Below are 27,059 nucleotides of genomic sequence, written 5' to 3' on the forward strand. Positions count from 1 at the left end.
TTTTTCTCAAGTAGATGACCTGAGAAAAGTCCATTTATTAGCCCTGCTATGTTCTGACCACCTTTGTTTTCTTGTTCTTTTTGTTGAGGATACGTTGCAGGGTTTTGTTCATGTAGAAAGGCCGCTGAGGAGAGCCGTCGTTCACCTCCAAATCCCACACTAGGAGGGAAGCAGTGTTTAAGAAAAATCAAAAAAGAAAGAAATTGTGAACTGACTGATGTAAGTCATTCAAATTTATTTAAAAAAAAAAAAAGGGACTCACATTATCATTGGATTTAATCGGTAAAAAAGTCATCTAAGCAAAAGAAGACGGAGTTACCTTGAGACAGATGTGTCGATTATACTCGGTATTAAAACAGCACTACATCTCAACCATCCAATCATAAAAAAATGTACCAAAAATGGCTTTGACATCCTTTTTATAGAAACTGTATCGCAAAGAGTTTCCAGTGTTAGCTCTAAAACCACAAAAAAAAAATTTCATCTTTTTTTTTTTTTAAATTAATAACACAACTAGGCACATAAACCAGCGACTACCGCCGAAAAAAACCTCATCCTCCATCAGTGTCCCTCCTCTTGAAGTCTTGACCTCCCACAAAGTCTGGTTTACAGTACATCTATTATGAGCATGATGTGCAGTGGTGTCATGTAAAGAATATCAAATACATACCTTCTTTTTTGCAGAGGATCTATTAGTATTAGAAATATGGTGGAAGAAAGAAACCTAGAATTCAAAGTCATCATGCTGGACGAGTGGATAAGGTTTTAAAATAGCAGCTTTTTGTATCGTTACAAATTTTACTTTGGAGGTCCCCACACCCACCTCCCCCAAAATAATGTGACCTATAACCTCTGCAATTCAAGTGAAGAGTAAATCTTTTTACTTCAACTGTACAATCAGCGTTGCATCAGTGTGTACAGTCGTTTCTTGCAATATGTTGGCTCAATTATTGCTCCCTCGCAATTTAAATTAATTATTGATCGCTGTTTTGTGGTTGGTTGGTCAAAAAATATTGAAAGACAACGGTGTATGTAGTATTATGGCCACTAGCTGTCATAGTTACATTATTGAGTCGTGACATTAGATTACTTTTTCCGTCATGATAGAGTGAAAATAAATTCTCCTCTCATTCAGTGTGAAAGTGGTAAGTTTTTTTTAAACACTAAGTGTGGAATACAGTAAATAAATTAGAAGCTGACTAGTCAGGCATCTCTGTGTGGAGTTTGCATGTTCTCCCTGTGCATATGTGTTTTTTTTTTAGTTTGCATGTTAGGGTAATTGACGACTTGTCTATATGTGCCCTGTGATTGGCTGGCGACAGTCCAGGGAGTACCACACTTCTCACCGGAAGTCAGCTGGGATAGGTTCCAGCACACCCTTGACACTAGTGAGGATAAGCGGCATATATGATGGATGGGTGGCTAACTAGTGAGCTCGCTAGCTTAGTAATGTTTAAAACCATGGCTGTCTCTTGTGTCTCTGCAGTGATCCCGTAGCCCAGGGGTGGGCAAACTACGGCCCGGGGGCCACATCCGGCCCGCTAAGTGTTTGAATACGGCCCGCCCGTTCTTTCCAAAGTATTATCAATTTCGTTATTTGATGTGGTCTGTTGTTTACAAAGTGCTCCTGAAAAAAGGGACACAAGCACATAATAATAATAATGATAATAATAATGGCTGCACGGCGGTCGAGCGCAGACCTCACAGCTAGGAGACCGAGGTTCAATTCCACCCTCGGCCATCTCTTTGTGCCGTTTGCATGTTCTCCGCGTGCATGCGTGGGTTTTCTCCGGGTTTCCTCCCACATTCCAAAAACATGCTAGGTTAATTAGCGACTCCAAATTGTCCATAGGTATGAATGTGAGTGTGAATGGTTGTTTGTCTATATGTGCCCTGTGATTGGCTGGCCACCAGTCCAGGGTGTACCCCGCCTCTCGCCCAAAGACAGCTGGGATAGGCTCCAACACCTCTGCAAGGAAAAGCGGTAGAAAATGAATGAATAATAATTATAATAAATGTATTTATAAATTTGTAAATAAATGTATTTATAAATTTATAAATAAATGTATTTAATTTATTTAAATTTATATATATAGTCTGGCCCCCCCATCAATTTTTTTTAAATCAATGCGGCCCGCGAGTCAAAAACTTTGCCCACCCCTGCCGTAGCCTGTGCATTACAGCTGAGCAATGTGATGTTGACAAAGAATAACAAAAGCGTAAAGGTGGCTATAGGGGTGTTATTTCATGTCTACAGGTCTCCTAAAATGATAAAGACTGTACTTAGAAGTTCAAAACAAGTGTTCTATACTCCAACTCTGAACATAAATAAATAAAATAACATAAATACACATTATACACTACACAAGTGTTATTCATCCCAGCAATACCTATAAAACGCCACTGGGTGGCAGTATATACGTTTTCACATGTGCATGACATTTAAGGAACCTTATGCAAGGTTAAAGTTACTAAAAAGTTAAGCAATAGTTTTGCTTTATTGTAGTTCTTGAGCGCAATTCACTTTGTAGTATTTCTAGTTAGATTTTTTTTCTATAGTGATGAAACGATTTAATTGTAAATATTCTCTAATATTTTCTCCCTTCAGTTGAATTGTATGAGGTCATATATGTCATGATGTTTGAATGAGTTGTCCTTTTTTCCCCTCCATGCTTTAAAAAGCTGCTATTTCATGTTTCTCCTGTATCCGCTGTAAGTCACATGGTTCTTTGTAGAAATGACAGTGCATATAAAAGTTGATTTTCCAGTAAAAGTGCCACCATTTTTCCAACATGGTGTTTGCCGTATACCACATGGGGCCTTTGTACGTTGCATTTCTGCATTTTGTCCGTCGAGGCCAGCCTGTGATTTGACACGTATCCTCTTCATAAGGCAGAGAATGCAGAGAAGGGGAAAAAAGCATCTTAAAGTGAGGGCAGGGGTGTTTTCACGTCCAGGCTGTGATGCATCCACACACACTCACTTACAGCAGATATGAAGAAAAGTCAATGTGAGAGCTTTTTGTAGTTCAACAGCCACTGGTTGCTCACAAAGAAGATTTGGCAAGGGAATCCGCTTTGTGTAGGATCTTGCGCAGGCCGGGAGACATGTAGTAGGGCCTGGAGGGGGAACCGTCGTTCCTCTCCAGGTCTTCACCTGAGGACCATGATCCACCACGGACGGGAAAGCAAAGTGGGAAAGCAGACAAGCAGGGAAGCAATGCAGAGGCTTCAGTAATAGTTAAAAGCTAATAAGAGACGTGTGAGTGCATGAGTTGTAATGTAGTAGAGAAAAGACAGAACATGCTACATGTTTGGTCAACCAACATCAACCAACGTCATGCAAAGTACTTCAAAAGACAAAGTCTACTTACAAAAGCACAGGAACAAGGTGTCCACGCACATGGAGTAGACGTTAAAAAAACCATGTGCAATCATGTACGATCCAAATATCACCGTCTAGAAGAAACCAACAGACCAAAATCACCAATAGTTAAAACAACTACAGTAAATCATCAGTGATTTCTATCTTTTTCAGTATGTTTCTCACAAAAATGTTTTTTTTTTACTCTCAAATAGTGCATATGTCAATCATAACACAGCATGAGTAATTAACGTGAAGGACGATATTTGAGAAATACCAAAAAAAGTAAACTTCAAATATAATGTAGTATGTGGGTATAACTGACTTCCAGTCGATTGTTTCTTCTTGAGTGACACTGCTCATGTAATGTATAGTTATTTTACCTTTGTGTTCCATTTTTTAAATATATATTACACATTTATTCCATCCATCCATTCTTTTTCTATGGGTCTTAATCCTTATTGCATGGGTATGCTGGAGCCTATCCCAGCTGTCTTCGGGCGAGAGGCGGGGTACACCCTGAACTGGTCGCCAGCCAATGACAGGGCACATATAGACAAACAACCATTCACACTCACATTCATACCTATGGGCAATTTGGAGTCACCAATTAACCTAGCATGTTTTTGGAATGTGGGAGGAAACCATACAAACTCCACACAGAGATGCCCGAGGGGGGAATCAAACTCGTTACACCGTGCAGTGCTTTTTGTGGCATTTCTTTTAATATTAATGTAAATTTTTTGTTAAATTTTTGTTTTCTTGTTTTCTTTGTGATATCTTGTATATATGTTGTTAAACTGTCTTTTTTACTTTTATTTTTTGAATTCTTTTTTTCAACCTAACTATTGCACTGAAAGGAGAAGCTCTCCAATCTCGTTGTACATCTTGTATAATGACAATAAAGGCCATTCCATTCAGTTTTATGCAAACAAAAAAACTCTTCAATTCAACACTCAAGATTCAAGATGTTTACTTTGTCATTATTGTCATTATCAACAGCAACAAGAACAAGAAAGTCTGTATGCTTAACACCTCCCGGTACTTACCAGCAGGGGGACCCAGTAGTAATTTAGCGATGGTACCTCCACTTGAATGACTGGTAATTTACGAGTGAAGAAGAAAAATGCGAGCAGACCTAGAGCACACGAATTCAAAAACAAGTTATGTCTTTTTAAAAGTCTAAATTTAAAGATAATGCAATAATCACTTCACATGTACATTCACTGTGTATGTAAAAGCTAGATTTTATATCAATGTGAATAAATTGTCAGGATAGGAGGAAAACAAAGCCTTCCCGCTGAAGGGGACTCACCAACACTTCCTGAAATGAGTAATTTTCCCAGGAACAATAAGAAGTCCGTCGCCTTGTCAAGTACGGCCACCCTAAAAGCACAAAACAACTTCTGATGCATGTAAGTGACACTCCTTATTACTAGTGCTGTAAAAAAAGGGAATATTGCATTTGGTCTTCTTAAAGACGGATAAACAGCCAACTGGGCTAAGCACGTCCGCCTTGTGTCGTTTTAGCAACATCCTTCTGAGGCCCAGCAATGTATTTTTATCCTTTGTGAGGGAAATGTTTGACATCCTTATTATAAATACAAAAAAACTACAAGATTGTGTTCTGTTGTGTTGTGTAGTGGCCACCCAGTGATGTTGCTTATTGAGGTTTAACCTTCCCAAAATGGCTGACATAGCAACCAGTACGTTTTATGGCCACAGCAGACAGTCATTTGTTTTTACAGGTCTGTGGTTTTTCTGGGTCTCATATGGTTATTAGAGATAATCATGCTTGTACTGTACTATTTATTGTTTATTTCTAGGCCTGCGGCACACCCTTTTCTAATATTTAGTGACTTATTAAGGGTAGGTCAAATCAAACAATTACGGAGTCTGTTCACTTCCTGCGTTAACATGAACCAGGTTACCATTTCCTACTGTGATTTAGTAACCGATGATAAATGATTAAGAGTTAATCCTTGATTACACCAAGAAGTAGCATGGTTCACTAAAACACAAGTCAGGGGCATCAGAAATGATTTTCTTACCGAACAACATTCCTCATCAAGAGGAAGAAAGCATCCTTGGAGGACGTGCAGAAGCTCTTCCCATATATTGCTATCTGTTGAAAAAACAGCACCTGTTAACAATGCTAATGAATAACAATAATATCAATAACACCTGCTACTACGACTAGTACTGAGATTATAGACTCACCATGATGTATGCATTTCTGTTGATGAACTTGATAAAATGTTCCAAGCACCAGAAGCAACCTTTGAGGCAGCACAAGAGGAAGCGGGCACATGCATTCTGGGATCCTTCCAAAAATAAACAAAAGTATGAAAAGTAAGTCTATTTTGTGAAATGTGAGCTGGTAAATATAGCAGAACGTAATAATCTATGTATTCAACCCAGCAGACACCATTTTGTGTTTGGAATATTTGAATTATGACATGTAATTTGTCACTAAAGCTGCCGATCATGTCCTTACTTTGTGTCACAAGGGAACCACATCAAAGTGCACAGCAAGTATTATAATTAAAACTTGGTATTTTTGGTATTACTGAACCAAAATCTGTCCAGACGTTCCATCTTGCCTTTCAGTTTGTGGTCCAGGTACTCAAGGACAACGCGGATGGTTTGTATCACAGAGAGGATGAGAGCACCAAAGGCCAGCGAGCCTGTGTGATAACTGCAACACATATTTAGAGTGGTAGATTTAGAGGGACATCTTTACATTACAAAATGATATTGTGGGTCTTAACATGGACTTTGAACATCAACGTACCGTAAGGCCCTGCAAAAAGATGAGAGCAGCGGGCAGGAAGGGATGTCTCTGGGCTTCCTCAACGCCCAGTAATAAGATGCAAAGGCCCCAGCCAGAGTGCATTGGCCCAGCGCGATGGTGAAGTTGACCATCCACAGGAAGGCAAACAGATTACACAGGTGGAGGACAAAGATGTAGCGGTGGTATGTGCTCTCGCCACCATAGAAGGCGAACAAGCACTGTGACCCTGGGCACACGGTGGTGATGTTGGTCGCACTGAACGTCTTGGCAGGCGGAAATGAGGGAGAAGTTGTCAGTATCATCAAGACTATGCTAACACAGAATGAATGGCAGTCTAACCTTTGGGTTACATGTGAGGTTGCCGTAGATACATTTGTCATCTGCTGACGTCACCTTGTACACGGCGTTACCAGAGGACGCTAACAAGCTGGAGGCAAACGAGTTAAGGCGGACACCACTCACGTACAGGAGCGTGAAACTGATCACGGCAAAAAGTGTTATTATAACCATAGAACCTGCAAGGGGTTATGAAAAATGACATTCATGACTCTCTCCGTCGCAGTTCGAACATCGCTCCCTCACTCTATTGTGTTTTTACTAACACTAATTAATTAATGATTGCCGACTTTGTCCTATTATTTCTCAAAATTGTGCACATTTAATCACATTGTATGTATTTTTAGCCCAACTACAACAATTCCAAGCATAAAAATAAGCCATTAAGACCACCAACTGAATGTAGTATTCTACATTTGTCACTAGGTGTCAGTAGCTGTTCAGTGAAACCACCACCGAAGCAGGAGACCTGAACAACCAGCTTTTCCTGCACCTTTAAATTATCTCACAACAGGCACAATAATAATAATAATCATTTTAATGACATCGATTACTGTTGTGCCCATGGCTGACAACAACCTAAATTTCAACTCTTGAGGTCACTTCCTGCTTCCAGCTCTCCTAAGGTAAACTGTGGCTTCATTATCTCTGATTATATCTACTATATTGGCTAATAGGAATGTAAATATGACTCTATTGGTGTTATTTGACGTCTAAAGGGCTCTAATACTGTTAAATGTATTTTAAACAGGTTTTAAAACAGATTTATGATTAAGAAATCCTACTTTTCGGAAATGGACTTTTCACGGTCCAGTCTGGAACCAATGAACTGCGATAAAGGAGGCATTACTGTATTACCAGAAGGATACATTGCTGTGACTGCGCCATAAGCGATGCAGAGGGACAGCAGGAAGAAGGTGAAGATGGGGTAGAGGAGAGTCGTCATGATGTAGCTGATAGCCCTGAAAAAAAACAAACACTGTAGAACGTCTTGGATGCACGGCACGTATGGAAATAACTACTTACTTGCTTCCCTCCTTCAACAGCGCGATGGCGATCTGGAGCCGTTTCCTCAGGAAAATCAACATAATCACAATGATGGCCTCCATCATGGACAGCGAGATCACTTTAAGCACATGCGGAAGCATTTTAACTGGAGTTCATTCTTTGCGTACAAGTTGGAAAGCAGAGTTGAATTGTTGCTTACTGAAGATGAGCCACGTTTGGCTGAGTTTCAGGTAAATGCTGAAGTCTGTCTGGAAGCCAATGTCTGAGATGGTGACGTTGGCGCCTGGCTTCCCGCTTAGCACACTGTACTCCCAGTAGCAGTGGCCGATACCTGAGAGACACATAAACAACACAACAGCTCACTATGCTGATATAGGAATCTTACTTTTATATCTCACAAAAGTGAGTACTGCCTGCACATTTCACCAGTTGTATTACGTCGCCTCACGGGATGATACTATGGAAGTGAAATTTGCCATCTTGGAGGTGTGTTGGGAATATTATGTTGGAAAATTTACATGTGGCTCTGTTTCCCAAGGGAAGGGATCATGAATATCCAGAATACATGTTAGAATTCAATTGATTTCACTTTTCTTAAAATTAATGTTAAAATCTTGTGTGACGTCTCGTCTACTATATCCATGTTCATTTCTATAGTACCGTCCTCGAATAGCTACAATGCCAGAAACATGCTTGCTGAAATGTGAGGCGTGTCCTCGCTTTTGTGTGCTCCTGTATCATGCAGAATGTTTTGCTCACCGTAGCCAACCGCTGCAATGACGCCAAAGATGATGAGCCACAACAGCACGCCAGCGGTGAAGCGCAGCAGCAGGATGAAGAGTAGGCTGACCACCATGGTTATGACCAAAGCTCTGCAACGGTCACAACAATAGCATATAGCAAACAAAAATATTGCCAACACCTATCAGTATGACGAAAATTCAGTTTTACACCACTTGATCTTAGATACAGCCTCTATAATACAATTAGAATCACATTACAAAATGTTCAACAATAGCAAGTCCAATGGAAACTCACATGAGGATCCAATCCCAAGAATTTGCATAATCCTCAAAGATCCTCAAGCTAAATTCTTTGGCGTTTAGCAGACTGGAGATACCGCTGTCAAGGGAGAGGAGGAAAGAAAGGGAATTAGGAGGAGATGAACAACATACTGTAGTTTTGAAAGTGTAATAACAATCATTTTAAAGCAGTTCTCAGCACTGGTAGGTTATGCCAGCCAGTTCTATGTCAAAGAAGCAGCACTATGGTTACCAAAGCATTACTTCAATGTACTGTGTTTTCTTTGGACAATTGCTTCAAGAATTTGGGGAAGCTCCCTCTTTTGTCCCGAGTGGCACAAAGCAACTCCCATAAAGCCATGCTTGGGTGAATTTGGTGCGGAATAACTAGAACAAGGATCGACCTCTGACCTCACAAGTGTTCTTCTGGATAAATTTCCTTTAAGTCGGAGGTGTCCAAAGTTTGGTAGGGGAGACATTTTGCAATTTAGCTGTTAAGCATCTGGAAAAAGATTGCATTTAGATACTAACATCATCATAATACTCTATACTATAACATACTAATAATACTATTTCAATAAAAATACTATCATACTAATAATTTACAGTAGATATAGTGTTAGCAAACTCCAGCCTGGCTTTTTTTATGTGTCTGTGTCACCTTTTAGTGCAAGCTGACACCGTTGTACCCTCTCTCTGCAGGTGAGCTTGAATTCATTTGGAAGGGATCAAGGTTGTTTATTCACGTCCACGTCCAGGGAGGTTGGGCTATAGTGCCATGGGCTGTGAGCCTCTTGATGATGTTGCACACCATAAACACAAGAACATTTAGATCTTGTGACGTTTCAGTCACCTTTGCCCCATTTTAACTGGCTGTGGTGTGGTTTCGAAAATAATTACACATTTTTTTGTGCAATTACCCGATTTGGCTTTTTTCATCTGCTTTTTTGTGTTGTTCCAATGCAAAGAAATGGAGATGCGCCACATTATCTGACAGAAGCACAGGCGTGCCAATGTTCTTGGCAATGACTGTATAGGCGTTCATCTCTACTGTGTATGATAAGGCTATTTCAAGAGGACAAGCTGTCGTTCCCGTGAGACGAGATTCAGCAAGACAATAAGTGGCAAACCACTCTAATCAGACGCGGAAAAGTCACTAAGGAAACTTCACACATGAGTTGGGATGTTCGGTTGTGATATGTAGTATTGATTCTGTCCACCAGGGGTCACTGCAGTTCTATTGGTGCTTACACAAAAGGTAATGCATAACTTCATTTAAGGAGGTGAAATCAGAAAACATAATAACTGTTGACTCTAGTGATTGAAGGTTGAAGAACATGCGAGTAGGTCATGGCAAGGTTAGTCTGTACAAAACAACTAAAAAGAAAATGAAACAGCCTTAGACCTTTGCACTCCAAGCTGCATGGCGGTTACCCAGCTACAAGAAAAGCACTGCACTTAATATTCCAGAGTAGGTGTCAAATGTTGAATCATGTATGTTCACTGCTTTCAATACATGATTTATTTTGGCCATATTCAAAGCTTTGCCATGAAACATGCAAGAGATTCTGAATGTGTGCAGTAGGACACATTCCTTTGGCAATAGGTGACATGCCCACATTGGAAGTCCTACCCTGTCATGTATGTCCACAGCTCTCTGGGTGCAGAGGCAGCAGCCCTAGTGACAGTATGATAGCATCTTCATGTCTCAAACAGGTCATTATCATGCATACGGTGGAAACTCCAAACTCAAACATTATTTCCTACATCCTCCATAGCTGTCCTTCATTTATTAGTAAGTATATTCCACAATACAGCTGCAACAGAATCAATATTGTAATGTGGACCAAACTGCTCAGACAGTGTTTGTGAGTGTACAGTAAGTGTAACGGGATGCACAACAACAGCAGAGTAGCGCAAATGACATTTTTAATCGCACGTAGAGCTAAGTAACACTGCTGGATGCACATGGTAGTTCAGATGCAACATTGTGTTGTAAACAAAAAAGCTATACTATTAATGAACAGAATATTTCTGTAGTTTGAACTAACTGCGTCAAATACCACCCCATAGTGACCTTTGTATTCCTATTGTTCACACCACTGTAGGTACATAAGAGACGGTCGCCACTAGCATAGCATGCTACCAAGCTAACTGGTTAGCCTCTGCAATTTACTTATTCTAAACTTATTGTTTCAAAAACTTACCACTTCCACGCGGAATGGGAGAACCTTTTTTTTTACATTTTGTTTTCAACCATTACATGGGCGTACCTTTACACTTAAAACTAAAACATTGTCCCAGGATGTGTTTGATCTTGGAGGTTCCATTGTATTATTTTACTGCAGACAGAACTAATGGCCCAACCGGGTGTCACTCCTCTTGAGTTAAAAAGATTGTCATGTCAGCGCCACTTACTTGGCAGCGTCTTTCAGGTCGTTGACACTTCTTACACTGAGTCCGTCATTAAAGACGGTCTGGTTGGCTACAGTTAAGATTCCATTTCTTGTGATAAAATCGGGGAAGCACCGCTGAAGAACTGAAAAGAAAAAGTAAATTGGAAAAAAATGCATGAAAAAAATGGATAGTGTGACTTTGGCTTACAGGGTCTGCTTGGCACAATCATGGATGGGCAGTCATCATCTCGTATGACCTCTTCAATCGGCTGATGGAAAGCAAAGACAACAAAAGTAACAATTAGTCCTAAACACAAACACATTCTGTAAAACATTGGCCTAAATATATAAAGTTCTTATATATCAATTTAAAAGCAATTTATCAAAACAGATCTTAACAAAATAGCAAAAAGTTGGACTCTATGACGTGACGTAACAAATGGCTGTGGGATGGCTAATTAAAGATTCAGCTGTGCCTGACCTGAGTTCTAAAGATGCTCCCACATTACATTGCTCTGTGGATCTCACACCAGCAACACCAAGCCAACATCACTGGTACTCAACTGCTACCAGATGATGGAAAAGGACTGTGCTATGCATCAGTGATGTACAGTATGAGCTCATAATTAGTGCAACCAGGCAGAAAAATAATACATATTTTCCTATTTTTAACTTTTAACGGCAATGTATGGCTTGTATTTTTACTCTCAGATACACTACTACAGTAGAACTGTACACTTTTACAATGTTTTGGTTACCCTGTTGATATTTGTAACATCTCTCAGGATGATGCAGTACAGTTCTTAATATAAAGGGATATAATATACAAAGGGAGAAATGATACAGAAGCATTCTAATTGTGAATGTAGTATTTTACATTGACCACTAGGCGTCAGTGTTTGGTTAGACAAGGACCAGACATGATCACCAGAATAGGCATTTATTGCAGGTTTAAATTGGCTCACAACAAATACACAATAAAAGTCTGGAATTAACTGCAATAAACAAGGGATGAACTCCCATTTTGTTGCAATAGCATTAATGCAGCTCATCATTTTTTAGGGTGCATTCATGCTTTTCATGTTTGGTACCATTAAAATGAACTCTGGTGTATTTGCTCTGCTAGTAATGTTGGTATGGTCAATGTGATTGCGATAATCAGAAATTCTTTTGTACACCGAACAGGGGGTCCCAGAGATAGGTCTCAGTCCCTTCCAAGTGAACTCTGGTGTGGTTCAAATGTGAACGCTACATGGACCAAACACACACACACACACACACACACACACTAGTGTTAAAATGACAAGAAAGCATGCAGAGTAGTACATTATAGAAGTATGGATGCTCTGATTGATCAGCCAATGATTATGCCAATAAACGCCTTCCAAGGCCAATCACAAATACTACTTGTCTGCTGTGTCACATAGGGTTGCCAACAAAATGACGCATCTCATATTGAGCGTGACACAGGCTACGCCAATTGATACAAGAGTGTTTCAAGTGTAGGGAATATTGTGGTTGCGTAGCACTTGGCATTGTCCAAACTATGTGCTTGTTTTTTTTGTTGCTTCCACTGACAAGATGCTCATCTCATGAATAACAATAAACCTCGTACCTTACTGCCAAAGCCTGGTTTGCAGAACTGCTTGTAATACTCCCAGGTTGTGGAATTCTGGGCAGTCCGAAGCGTGGCAAATCTGTCAGGGCACTTGGAGACACAGAGCTAGGGGAGGAAACACATCCTTCTTAACGAGAAGGCCCATCAATCTTGCATAACCGAGCGTGGAAGAGAAGTTGTGCATGTCATATAAAGCATACATTGCCCCCCCGCCCCCAGGCACTCGACGTCTTACCTGGGTTGTAGGGCACTGGAGGTTAATTAACACTGCAGGGTTGGCACATTTCAACATGTTGAAGTAGAACAAGATGGCTTTATTTCTGTGGATGGCCAGGAGAGGAGGTCAGGTTTACTCATAAAGAAAAAAAGCTTCTTGTGAATGAATCAAATCTCTGTGGATTGTGCACATCGCCTCTTTCGAGAGTGAAGTTGACAAAACTGGGGGAAGACTCACGCATTAGGAGTGTCCTGCTGTCCGCAGAACTGCCCGTGGCTGTCAGTTGGATAGGCCACCTTCCTGGGGTCGCCATGTATCCAGGCTGAAAGGAGACCATAGAGCACTTAGTGGAGGCAGGACTTGACAAAGCAGCAAAAGGATGGCAAAATATGAGTGGTTAGCATGTAGGCCACACAGTCTGGAGATCGAGAGACCTGGGTTCGATTCTCCGCTTGTGCATCTCTGTGTGGAGTTTGCATGTCCCCCCTGTTCGTGCGTGGGTTTTCCCCGGGGACTCCGGTTTCCTCCCATGTTAGGTGTTGGGTTAATTGTTAGGTTAGGTTAATTGGTGACTCTAAATTGTCCATAGGTATGAATGTGAGTGTGAATGCGAGTCTATATGTGCTCTGCGATTGGCTGGGAACCAGTCCAGGGTGTACCCCGCCTCTTACCCGAAGACAGCTGGGATAGGCTCCAGCATACGTACCTGCAACCCTAGTGAGGAGAAGCGGCATAGAAAACTGCTGGATGGATGGAGGTCACCTTTCTATGTATTTTTTTTTTTTAACAATGAATGACCTCCATACAGAGATGTAAATCAAGGACATGAAACAATACAGAATGAGTCACAAAAGAAGTGTGCTGCATTGTAACTCCTGTTTATTAAAAGAATAAGCCTTTCTCTGGGGAAGCGGAGTTTCTTGACGCCCCCGCACTTCACACCATCAGACATCTTGTTGAAGAAGATACACGCTTGCTTTCTCTGCATGTTCTGCTGCATCGTGTGGAGGAAGACTTGTCTATTTAGTTGTAAAAAGAGTATCAACGCTTTGATTCACCTGAGCCTCAACCATATTGTACCTCATCCAAACTGTATGCATGAATAGATACAATGGATTCAACTTTGATCATGATTTCTTGTGCATGAGAAAGTGTATGTAAAATGTAGATCTATTTAACCACATGGCCAATTATTAAAAGTTTTATAAGTATTAACATAAATGCTCAAATTAACACATGTAAATAACTGCCAAGGTCTCTAATTAGTGTCTGATTAAAACATTGCCATTAACGACTGTGGCTGTAAGCAATGTCCTACAGTAGTTTTTAAATGACATGACAAGGTGGCAGTAGTTGCAAGTGAAGTACCACAAGTGGTACTTATTGAAAACATTATTAAAGTTAAACAAGTTTTTCTATGTTTTCACGTCTTCTAAATAAGCATGGAGGAGGTCAAGTGTACGTTCTGTACGTATTACGTAATGTTCTCTGATTGAGCGAAATTGTCAGTCAATCAAGCGGAGCGCTTACCGAAGGACTCAGTGCACACATAAGGCGCACCAGAGTATATAGCGTGGCATCGATTTTTGATCAAATTAAAGGCTTTTTATGTGTGCTTTATAGTGTGGAAAATATGGTAAATATAATAAATACATTTACATAAATAAAAGTGTAAAAAATCTAAACTAAATAAGTGACGGAATAAATATATATAAAGTAACTAATATCATAATAATAAATCAAAAGACTAAATGATCATGGGTAGCAACATAAATGACCATTAGTCAGAAGTTGAAACCATTGGAGAACCCCTGCTTCACTTTATCAAGGATCGTGTGTGTAGTGCCAACGACTGCTTTGTTTTTAATGCCGTGGCATTAAAAACAAACAACAAAACTACCTTGGTCACTTTGGGCCAGACATATCTCAACATCAAAAGGGACCTTGCTTTGACAAGAAACAATAAGTAAGCCTGACTTCACAGAGACTACAGTCCCAGTTCCTAAGCAGGAAATAAGCCATCAGCTGTCTTTGTGTGAAGCCCAGTAGGGAGCGGCTGTGGGAAACTTAATGTCATGCTGCGTTGACTTGCACTCCGACATTGGGTTTTCACTCCAGCAGCAACTATTGATGATTTGGATTCCTTTGCTGTCAGCTCTGCCTCTTCACATTGAGTATTTCTGTGTGATTATGAAACATGTGTGTGATATAATCAGCACCAATGTGTCACACTCACCCACAGTGCCCAGCGCGATGTAGCCGAGGATGACGATGATGAAAATAACACAGCAGACCACATCCGTGCAGCTCCTGCAAAGATGACAAATTGTAAGGGAATGGGATGGTAAACATGAAACATCAGGATAATGACAGTAAAAAAAAAGTAATTGATTCATGTGTGCCATTTAGCTATTGCAAATGCTTTTATCCAAATCAATAATAACAAGAGTAAACACATTTAGCACAAGGCTCCACTGGGATCTAAAAGGGGGGAAATACACAATGCTATCTGAGTTGCTACCAGCCAAGATAAACCTGGAGTGCATTGTAGTTAAGGCATTTGACTTAAGGAAGTAGTCTTAATCCGCTTCTATTTTTCAGACACTACTTTGCTACACTAACGCAAGGACAAGAAGACAACCATACAAACAGTTTCACAAACTGCAGTGGAGCTTTATGGACTTTCTGAGACTCCCTCCAGGGATGAACTGTCCCACGGGGCACGTCTATTTGAAGGCTGACTTTGTCTCCACAATAGCCTGCTCTCTTAAAAGCGACATCTCTCCTCTTCACCATCCTCTTTTAATAACAAGCTCGCGCACAGAAGAGAAGCTGTCAGTCCAACGTATTGGAAGTCCATCAAAAGGCAAAACAACTGAGCAGTGAGTCCAGTAGCGTGTGAACACTTTCATGGACATGAGCACAACATCCGCTACACATACTCAATTGGGACGCTCATCTCTTCCACTTCTCTCAAGCTCAAAATCTTTCTAATTTTCACATTTGTAATTGAGGCATCATCATACAAGACTGCATATTGTATCTCGGGAGAACTGCAGAAATGTATGTTGTTAAGAATATTATTGCAACAATATTATTTGGAAATGCAGAAATAATTGTCAAATTTGTGTACGAACAAATTATGCTGTAAATCTGTGTTTTTACTGTAAATTAAATTGGAGTTGAATTAAATTGAATTGGATTGCATGGGCAAGTGGAAAGAAAAACATAGGTGTGTGTGAATATTAATACAGATATTGCACAACACAGCAGCAACAGAACCAACATAACACCACTGATGAGTTCATTGCAAACAACAGTACAGAAACGCAACCAACATTTTAAAGCTGCTGGATGCTGACAACTTATGATACAACAAATTTAGTTACCGCCATATTGTTGAGTTCATACAAACAACATCAGGGGGTTGCTTACAGCCACAGCTATGAATGCCAGTGTTTTTTGACAGTTTTTTTTAACAGCAATCCCGTAACTATAGATGACTGTGTTTAATTTAATCAAAGTGATAATGGGGGCATTTACAGTCCAACATGTTAAACACTAGGGGTGTCCTGATATTGGATATCGGGTCGAGTACAGGTACAGGATTGCATCTAAAATCACACATATTGGCACTCCGATACAAGTAGCACCAGCAACCACACATATCCGGCTGCTGGTGGTGTCTATAGAGGCAATGTGATCACAACAGCGTGTGCTAATGTGTTAAATATGAAGTAGGAGTGATGTCGGCCATGCGTATTTTTCATTGAAACTACAAAAAAGATGTGGAAACTCCCAGAAGATGGCAAGAAGTCAGTCATTAGCTGTGACAGAAATAACCAGCCCCTGTCGCTACTGAGTACAGTTGGGTCTGAGTACTTCCAACCTCACTATATTATGCCTAGCCACCACTACATTGTAGATAAAACTATACCTCAGATGCAGAAAGAAGTAAATGGGTCAGTTTTTCTACCTACTATACTACTTTATACCTACTATTGATGATAACTGTTCTCTGTTTTGAGTAATAGCACTTGTTCAAGCCTTGTCTAATATTCCTACTACAAAATAAGTCATCAAAGTATGTATTATTTGTACTTATATCGGCTGCAATATCAATACCGAATTGGAAGTGAAAAAGTTGTATCAGGACGCCCCAGTTTCAAACAGACAATTGCATTACTATCATATTCTCATGGTAACCACATTATATTACAGTTCTCGATAAAGACTACATATTCATGTACATTTTACTCTTGCTGTAAAATGACCACTGTAAGTGCCAAATAAACTGTCCCGATTTATACTTTGTGACAAATCTAATTATGTTGTAATAATAGTTTCAAACGATGCGCCACAGCCTATTAGCTATAGGGGTCACTTTTTGTAATTTATAGATGAAGGCGCAAATTATCCTGGAATAGTTACATGTGTGGCTGCAAATTACCATCACAAATTCCCATTAATGTTTGCTGTGCCAAGATAGCTTGCTGAAGTGAGCCCTGTCTTTGCTGCAAGATAATCACCTCTCTGCATATACCTGCTCCGTCAATATGCAAGCATTAAGAGCTCAGAAGAAGATACTATCAGATCTGGGAATCTAATTGGACGCCTGTTGCATTTGCCTAAAAGCACAACCGTGTTTCTTGAGACAAAAGCCAATGAATGCGGCCCGTCACATGACAAACCAAAGACAAGTTGAAATCAACAGACAATGTTTAAGTGTTAAATTTCAAATCTGAAAAAAAAACAAGTCAAAGCCCTGCTCAGGTTGCCATGGCGACTGCTGCAACCCTCCTCTTTGAATTTTCCCTGTCATCCTTTAAGGCTTTGTAGAATGTAAGTTAACGATTGCCCGGGTGTGCATCATTGTCGGCGATTAGACGGAAAGATCTGAGGTCGCGGCTGGGAGCTGACCTTGCTCCTCCTCCGCAGTAACGAGAGAGTCATGCCAGATGTGTCAACTCCCCGTCATCGACGCGTGTGCATTATTAAGACAAAGTGCAAACACAGCAGCAGTGCGGCAGGCACCTAATACAAAGTCACCTCAGAAGCGTGCAAGTGATGCGGCAGGAAGCTGACAATGTGAAAACAATTCGGCTTTGTTCTCTTATCTCAGGAAAGCAGGCCATAATAGTCCGCAAATTGATTTTCTGCTCCATGCTCACTTCATTCCAATGTATATGTTTTTATTTAAGAAATGTGTCAAGTAGATGACAGGTTGAGTTTTAACCCCCACTGTAATGATCAGCAATTGAACGTGTGCGAAAACAAGACAACTTTGTGTAGTATGTTCTCTCATTAGGAGAAAGCCTCTCAGCCAGAGAAACATCAAAGTATCCATGGTGCCTCTTTGCTCAGATGGAGCAAAGAAATGGGTTGCAGAGGATGGGAGGAAAGACACAGGAGGACTGAAACATGCAGCGTGTAGCCTGCAGACACTGAATTGAACAAAGATAAGATATAGCATTACCTCTGAAAATGACTAAATCATCAAAAAAAAGAAGATAAAAGTCTGTGGTGAGGCCCACAGGGGACATACGTGCTTTATTGTAAAAATGTCCTCTGCATTGTGCCGCTGAACATCCCTCAACACCCATCAGCCAGTTCATTAAATAAACCTGTGCTATACTGTATAATGACATCATTATATACAAGCGCTCTATCAAAAATAATGCTTTTGCAAGAACAACAAGAAATAGATGGTTGTATTCATCTGGTTTTGGATGAAATACAAAGCCCAATGTTCCAAACAAATGTGACTCAAAAGTCAAACAAAACTTTACCAAAAGGGTAGCAACTTGGAAAAACCATAAAGATATAAAGAAGACAAACTTAACTTGGAACTCTGGAAAAAAAGGGTCTGACTGCTCAGTACAATATTATCTTAAAACAGTGGGTGGTTTTACTTCATTGTGGTTCATGGTTGACTTACAGCAGTAGTCCAGCTGACTGTACTACGTGTGTGTGTGTCTGCGTGTGTGGTAGCCTCACCAGTTTAACTTATGACCATTGATGTGTGAGGTGGAGTGGAGAGCGCTGCCGGCATACTGCCTCCATCTATATTAACGTAGCATGACAAATGATCTATCCGTCATCCCTGAGACAGAAAGCCTATACAATAGCTGAAAATCAATACACACCTGTCAGAAGGCTGCAACTAGTTTTTGAGCACATGTAGTCGGCCTCTGAAGAAAGACTAATTTTCAACAATAAAGTCTAAAGTCTAGTTTACACTTGCAGGCATTCTTACCTATGTTCTACTGCTGATTACTAAAGAACGGAAAAGGGTAAAAACAAACCTTTTTTTCTGATGAAAGATGAGAGTCTAATCTTTCTTTTGGTATATAATTTGGTACATACTATATACCATATAGGCCTACATACATACCGGAGAACACAATATTTTGTGTGCCTTGAAAAATCAGTCAAAATAATCAAAAACGGCTGGGATTGAATGAATTATTAAAAATAAATGCTCAACTTTGTGAAGAAACGTTATCAGAATTTTCATTAATTCATTCATTTTCTACCGCTTATCCTCATGAGGGTCGCGGGGTGCTGGAGCCTATCCCAGCTGTCATTTGGCAAGATGAACTGGTTACCAGCCAATCACAGGGCACATATAGACAAACAACCATTCACACTCACATTCATACCTATGGACAATTTGGAGTCGCCAGTTAACCTGGCATGTTTTTGGAATGTGGGAGGAAAACGGAGTACCCGGAGAAATCCCACGCATGCACGGGGAGAACATGCAAACTCCACGCAGAGATGGCTGAGGGTGGAATCGAACTCGGGTCTCCTAGCTGTGTGGCCTGCGTGCTCACCACTCGTTCGCCGTGCAGCCCTTGTTCACAATTCAGGAGTTGTGTGAATATATAACAAATATATTAACTTGTTTTGCTTTTGTTGCTCCCTACCTGTGTGTCTCTCTAACACATCTAAGTACATGGCCCTCCCCTCACACACAAGCATAGCAAGGAGCAGCTCTTCCGCTTTCAGTCACTTGACTGCAGCAGAGAATACGAGAGAAAAGGGCGTAGCAATTTCGTTTTTTTACACCACGGTAAGCTCTGACTTTGTAAAACAATATAACACTAGACTCAAGTGCCATCCTGTCAAGGCCCGTCAAGGAGAACATTCTAGATTTAGAGAGCGGATTGCAGTGTTTTAACCTGCATGTTAATTTATAAACTAAAATGTGAGTTTTTTATTTTTTACAAGAAATAATTTTCTTCTTTGCCATGGCAATTTTTGTTTCGTTTACATAAGATTTTTACATAACGATATATATTTATTTTGCTTGCAAGAAATACTTTTTTTTTTATTCTCCTTCAAATGGGAATTTTTTTTTCCCAAAAGATTTTTATTCTAGTTGTATCAAATCTATTGTTCCAATAAATAACACTAAATTGTTCATCTGTGCATACATTTCACTTCAATTATTTACAGAGTACATAGTTGAGAGTGGGATAATCATACATTAACCAAAATCTAATTTGGTGGTTCAATTAATCCTGATTTGAATTTTTGACAAAATCACCCTAATTGCAGACCATGTCTAAATGTTATACAGTTGTTTAAAATACATGGATAAATTACTTTGTTGTCTCACATTCTTTATTTTATGAGCTATGCTGTGATTTGACAAATGCGTCTTTTTTTTGTAATATCGGTATAGCTAGCCTGAATTTTACTCAGTGTCAAATCAGAAAAGAAAAAATCATCACTCATGATGAGGGCACTCATAAAAAGCACAAAATGATGTAAGACCAGAACGTGACCATTAATTAGCCGCATCACTGTTTCAGCTGCAGGCTTCAAAGCGTGAGAAAAGTAGCAGCTTACACGCTAGACATTACGGCCATTGAAATAGTATGGTGGTGACAATAATCAATACCTGTTATGAACTGGACCTCTGAACTTCGGGTCAAACTTCCGTGGCTCACCTGTAAAACAAACAGAATAGAGTCAGGTTAGATTCGGCAGAACACAGAACAGAACACAGAGAAAGGGAAGTGAATCTCGGGTGTTATTGTGGCTTCTTTACGTTCACACAGAAAGCCAACATTGCGGGGTTGACTTCAACTCATTTGCCATCAGGAGACGGAATGGACAGATGAAGGCTCCATGTCACTTTTATCTTCTTGTCCTTGCAGCTATAAAGCTCAGCTTGAAGCCATTTGATATCTATCCTCTCATTCACTTAAGTCTCCCACTTATTTGAGTCTAAAAATGGGAGATGCTTTGGATGGAGTGTGAGAATTCCCGAGCCAAGGACATAATGTCAGTAGACCAGGTGCTCACTGCAGCATTTAGAGAGAGAGCTGGCATTGAGCGAAAGAGGATGCTGCTCTGTTTAAACGGGAAGGGTTTAGAAACAAATAGAGAAAAATATGGGGCTGCACAACATGGAGAAAAGTGACCAACAACCCTTCAGCATTTGAGTTGTGAGGACGAAAAGTCAAAACCATATACGACATATACGTACATGTTGCCATGCGGTGAATGCTACATGGAACAAAGACACAAACCATTCCTCCGTGTATGAGTTTGACAACGCCGCTCTGTAAAAGTATTTTAAAAGCCTTTTGTGAAATGTAATTTGGTAAATATAGCAGATTCTAAAATAAGAATATTATTTTAAACAATAAATAAATAAAAACTTTAAGTTATGAAAACTTTAAACTTAAAAAAACAGCAGACAGCATTTTGTTTTGGAATACAGTCGTCCCTTGCTACTTCACTGTTCATCATTCATTCATTTTCTACCGCTTATCCTCAGGAGTGTCACGGGCCAATCACAGGGCACATATAGACAAACAACCATTCACACGCACATTCATACCTATGGACAATTTGCAGTCGCCAATTAACCTAGCATGTTTTTGGAATGTGGGGGGAATATTTTTGCAATATCGAACATTGGTATCAATATTGATCGATACCAATTTAAAAAGATCGATACTTAGGCTTCAGTTGGTTTCCTGCCCAAAGGCAGCAGTTTCATTGAAGATGCAAAATGGCTATGTGAAAATCCATGCTGCTTGAACAGAGAATTGTTTATATGTAATATAATATTTCTTGTATATTTGTTATGGAGTGAGGAAGTGCAATGTTTTCAAGTGATTTTCAGTTTCTGAACGAAAACTTGTATTGTGCTAATAAAGTATTTTGTATTTACTTACAGTATAAACTGAAATTACTTCCTGAATTTTAACTGATTATTAATCTAATCTGGTTTCCTGCACAATTAATTCAGATTCAGAAGTATCGGTATCAATATCGCCAACACTGGCCCTTTATTTACTTGGCATCGGATCGATACCAAATCTTGCGGTATTGCACACCACTAAAACACACACAAAAGCAGTCTCTGAGAGATAAACATCAATTTGCAGTCATGTTAGATTAAAGGCTATTAATTCAATGATAGCTAACGTTAGTAGCTAATTTTGTCAAATTGTTACATAGGCGTACTCAACGCAGGAAGAGGCAGGATATAATGCTATAATGGATATATTCCAGTACATCTTAAAGTTGAACCCACAGCATAGGGTCCCTTTAAGTCACAAAAGATGCCCAATGAAGTCCTTACTTCATGCATGTTCTTTAATGCACAGCGTTTAGTGTCCATTTTAAGAATAGCCATAAGCAAACCACACAAAGTATATATATATAGTCTTTATTTTTGGTCCAGAACCAGAGGTGTGAACAGAGCCTTAAGTTATTTCAGTCCATTATAGTCTCAGAGAGTTAACTTATGCTTTGAAAAACTTGTTCACCCCAGAGGTTGTTGCTTAAGTCGTCAACTCACATTAGAGAAACATCGGCTGGGCTAGAGATTTAAGTAGGAACTCTTCAAGTTTATAATTAATAATAGAAATGAAGGGAGGGAAAAACGTCAGGCAAAGCCAAAAAATACTCATTTAAAATGTGGGACATTCAGGAGCAATTAGATGGGAGTGGAGTTAGTGGAGAGTTCTGGGTTAAGGGATTGAACACTCAAGAGAATGCACGCCATTAGGGGCTCTGAATGTGATCAGTAGAAGCCTTAAAACTACTTTTGTATTTTCTTGTATTTTTAAGGACGTATAGAAGACCCATGTGCAGTAAATTAGGCCAAAAAGCCTTCCCTGGCTGGGGCCAGCTGCTGCATGCAGGACCAACTGAAGTCTTGTAATTACAGAATAGTTGTAGAAACAAAACACTACCGGTATTCATACAGGAAAAAACGAAAACGTGGATATTTCCACAAAAGCTCTTTTTAAAGGGTCCCTGACATTTGGAATAACAACATTGTCCGCTGTTGTGAAGTGAACAGTAAATTCGCCAATATTACATTTATAATTAATTTACAGTTTGTAGACATGATGAGCTCACCCTCGCAGCTCAGCCTCATTTCTGGAAGTGACATCACCTCTCAGCTAAAGCAGAGTAAACAGCAGAGTTTGCATGTTCTCCCCGTGCATGCGTGGGTTTTCTCCGGGTACTCAGGTTTCCTCCCACATTCCAAAAACATGCTAGATTAATTGGCGACTCCAAATTGTCCATAGGTATGAATGTGAGTGTGAATGGTTGTTTGTCTATATGTGTCCTGTGATCAGCTGGCAACCAGTCCAGCGCGTACCGCGCCTCTCGCCCAAAGCTGGAATAGGCTCCAGCATACCAGCAACCCTCGTGAGGATAAGCGGTAGAAAATGAATGAATGAACAACGTAGAACATAATTACAAACAATTGATAACATATTTAATCAAAGATGGTGAATCATGTCAGGGACCCTTTAAGAAAAGCTGAAATTAATCTGGCAAGATTTGAGTGTAGGAAAATACTGAATGAGAAAATTCAGGCTTTGGTGCATTGAAAGCATCTATACCTGAAACATCATGAAGATATACGTATTGAAGCTCCATCCTGGCTGGATGTAAAACAGTTTCAAATGAAGCTAAGTGTAGAGCAAATGAGAGAATTAATAGCATGATGTAAGCTACACGTCAATGGTTGGAAAGGAAGAGACAAAAATAAGATGGATTCAAAGATTGAACCCTGAGGTATCCCACAAGAAATATCATTGAATAAATCAATCAAAATCCACAATGGACAAAAAAAATCAAGATTTTACAAGTTTATTGAGCACAACCGTTTCTAGATTGGTCTGTAAAATATGTGCTGGTCCCCCACTGGGCATGATAAAAATAAGTTTGGCCATATGGAGCCGGCAGAAGTCACACAGCGACCAATGAGAGTCAGTGGGGGGTGGGGGGGGGGCAGATTGTGAGTCAAGAAAGAAGACATTTGTACCCATACCCATAATAATTATCTTTCATTCCTTCAGAGTTGTGGAGTTGGTCAGTAGTATTAGCAAGAGCTTGTGGCACCCGCACCCCCACACGGATAAACAGAGTGTTCAAAGTAATTACAGCATCAGAGAGGACAATACTAATTTGTATCAGCACCAATAGGAGGGAAAATTAACTTGCAATGTTGACAAAATTGAGAAGCAAATGGATCAGCACTTTTATCCGTGCCAACATTTAATGGGTTTTATCTTGGCTAATGGACAAAGAAATTGTGGACGCTGTACTTTTTCCCCTGATGATTCAGCTAACAAACAAAACGAAAAAAAGAGTGACAAAATGACATATAGTGTAGGTAATTAGGTGGTAATGAGGGAGGGGATGGCCACTGATGCCAGGCCACCAGCCGCCTCTGCTTTAGCTGACAGCTGTTTGGCATGTACCGCAGTCTGAAAAGCAGCAGTGACTGTTGGTCAGGCTGAATGGAGCACTGTAGTCAACATTATTTGGAAAAAGCCTAGCAGGCATGCTACGCTGAAGCAGGTTGTGTGCGGCTTTAGATGCTGCTTGCTCACTGGATAGATGGATACGGTGCTCTTTTTGGACATTGTCATAGCTCCTGGTAGCTAAGTACATAGCTATCTGAGATAGGATTTGTCTGGAAACATAACTCCAAATACAATTTGTATTTGAATATGCCACCTACCAAAAAAAGGAACGCAAACAAGTCCAGACCTGTGGTCAAAAGTATAAAACTGTATATTTACATGTAGAAATGTGTGTTTCTGTCAGATGTATAAAACTCCCCTTACGGACTGTAGTATTTTCCCACATTTGTTTTTCTTCAGACACATCAATCATTGTGAAATTGTCTTCTGGCCATGCCCATAGTACACCATAGATGCCTTGCAACACACCCACAATTAACTATTTTGTAGTGGAGTGCGATATCGCTAGATTAGATTCGCTAGACCAAATCGCTAGATTTGGCATGGATGCGATACCAAGTAAATACAGGTCCGGTATCGCTGATACCAATAACGACACTTTTTAAAATTAAGGTGGTATCATCAGTCTGAATCAATCTAAATCTGAATGAATTGGGCAGGAAACCAACTGAAGCATCATTTTTTTTACATTGGTATCGATCAATATCGATACCTACGTTGGGGTTGATATCGATATCTGGATCAATCCGCCCATCACTAATAAACGGGACAGGATTTAGTTTAATTTTGAATCAAGATGGCGGAAGCCAGCAAAAAAACGAAAAAGACGAGGCGCAATTTCAATGATTGTCAAATGCAAGTTATGGTGGAACAAATAGAAAAAAAACATATTTTGTATGGCAATATTTACTTGGCAGACCGCTCAATCGTGGCACAAAATCATGATAAATACTGAACAATCCCCTCCCGACCTAAACAGGGTAAAATGGCAATAAACAAGGCTGACATCACATTAGAAAAGTTAGCATTAAATAAATGTGCTTTACAATTTGATACAATAAACTTTTTATACAATATACTCTGCTGAATAAAAATGTTATATTATGAATTTAAATTTTCATATAGCGATACATACCCAAAATATTGCGACACATGCTAAGGTCCATATCACTCAACCCTACTGCACACAATAACTGTGTGTACCATGAGAGGAGGAGAGGGAACCCCAGTGCTCTCTCCACTGGATAAGCACTTGGCTTCCATTCTAAGCCAAACTGCCAAAAGTGGCCATGTGCTGGATGACATGGAGGCCAGAGTATTAAGGCATCGCAGCCCATTTTAATCGTATTTAAATCTTGTTTAATTTAATGAAACAAAAATTATACAACTACACATTTAAGTGTTATTTTGTCCTTTTTAATCTATATAAAATGACTGTGTATAGGCGATGCATTGTCATAAGAATGCATGCCAGCAAGCACACCCACAAAAAGTAAAGTGAGGGTAACAATTTTGTAGGTCGTCCTCCTTCTTCACGATAACACTGGCAGCAACATAGCACCAGACAATGATGCTACCACCACCAACCATACTTGTCCGATTCTACATTGTTCTTACTTTCCCAGCTTTGGTAAATCAATAATTCTCCTTCTTCCATCTTCATTGATTTACTTGGACTTTCAATACTCCATTAGTGTATTGATCAATGAAATTATTTTTAATAGTGGCAATTGCTCTAAGACTGCAAGGGAAATTCCGCTTCCTCTAAAATGTCCAAACTGGGAAAACATACACTGCTGTGTGTAGATTTAATTGATGAAATTATACATATACTGACACAACTTCATTCTCATTCATCCCCGCAGCACCCCCATAGCACTTTTTTTTAAAGCACAGTCAGACGCTGAGTGTCTACCGACTTCGATGGGAAGCTTGGACTGGACAGGCGGAATCCCTTTTTGATTAACAGTGAAACGAGTGAATCAACGATCTTCAAGTATGAATCTCCACCCCAGCATGTTCCAAGAATTTCATTTTATTGCTGGCCGGAAAAACAGAGCTCCCCCTCCTTGAGTGACCAGCAGCCGCCACTGATTTTTAAGTGATTACGTTTATTATGACATGCAGAGTTGCTGAAAACGTAAATTTCTCTTGGAAATGACCTAAGTATCCATCTATCTGTAGTCGTGTTTACTTGCCAGAAGTTATTAGAGGTTGGCTCTGTCACCTTAACAGACATTCGGCACCACTAAGATTGAGCTGATTGTGTGTACTGTACACTACATAAATAAGAACGCTCTGTGAATTATAGAAAAAGCCAATAAAAATGTAAATTGTGGACTTTGGTGTGGAAGAACCCTGACAGCCATGGTCCAACATCCAACCTCACAAATAGGCACAAAATGGAAAGTCTGCTTGCAACTCCTCCCTGCAACCGTGCAAATCCATCTAGTATACACAAACTGTACACATCACCATGGCGAGACAGTCATTACTGTGGCGTGGTTCAGCTATCCAACACAGGCCTCTTTCATAGGGCAGTCAGTAAG

The 27,059-nt window shown here is 39.9% G+C and overlaps 1 protein-coding gene across 2 annotated transcripts in view; it reads right to left on the minus strand.

The window, feature by feature from the left end:
* Positions 1–2,169: 2,169 nt before the first annotated feature.
* slc44a5b (solute carrier family 44 member 5b) overlaps positions 2,170–27,059 on the minus strand; it is a 30,541-nt gene continuing 5,651 nt past the window's right edge. The window contains exons 2-23 of one of the 2 annotated variants that reach the window (XR_009129978.2): positions 20,664–20,712; positions 14,991–15,064; positions 12,992–13,076; positions 12,773–12,857; positions 12,535–12,642; positions 11,128–11,188; positions 10,942–11,062; positions 8,540–8,623; positions 8,261–8,373; positions 7,701–7,832; positions 7,520–7,619; positions 7,363–7,455; positions 6,497–6,584; positions 6,158–6,420; positions 5,967–6,061; positions 5,584–5,687; positions 5,415–5,488; positions 4,679–4,749; positions 4,413–4,501; positions 3,374–3,458; positions 2,988–3,156; positions 2,170–2,883 (exon numbers count right to left, since the gene is read on the minus strand). Coding sequence is in view for 1 of the 2 variants with exons in the window: in XM_058074494.2 (XP_057930477.2) it covers positions 3,047–3,156; positions 3,374–3,458; positions 4,413–4,501; positions 4,679–4,749; positions 5,415–5,488; positions 5,584–5,687; positions 5,967–6,061; positions 6,158–6,420; positions 6,497–6,584; positions 7,363–7,455; positions 7,520–7,619; positions 7,701–7,832; positions 8,261–8,373; positions 8,540–8,623; positions 10,942–11,062; positions 11,128–11,188; positions 12,535–12,642; positions 12,773–12,857; positions 12,992–13,076; positions 14,991–15,064; positions 20,664–20,712 (2,084 nt within the window). In the remaining variant the exon portion in view is untranslated. Of the gene's footprint in view, positions 3,157–3,373; positions 3,459–4,412; positions 4,502–4,678; positions 4,750–5,414; positions 5,489–5,583; positions 5,688–5,966; positions 6,062–6,157; positions 6,421–6,496; positions 6,585–7,362; positions 7,456–7,519; positions 7,620–7,700; positions 7,833–8,260; positions 8,374–8,539; positions 8,624–10,941; positions 11,063–11,127; positions 11,189–12,534; positions 12,643–12,772; positions 12,858–12,991; positions 13,077–14,990; positions 15,065–20,663; positions 20,713–27,059 lie in introns of both variants that reach the window. The other variant, XM_058074494.2, reaches the window with a different exon arrangement.

This window comes from Doryrhamphus excisus, linkage group LG4, assembly GCF_037039965.1.
Source record: "Doryrhamphus excisus strain RoL-2023G ecotype Guam linkage group LG4, RoL_Dexc_Guam_v1.1, whole genome shotgun sequence".
NCBI classification, from domain to species: Eukaryota; Metazoa; Chordata; class Actinopteri; order Syngnathiformes; family Syngnathidae; genus Doryrhamphus; species Doryrhamphus excisus.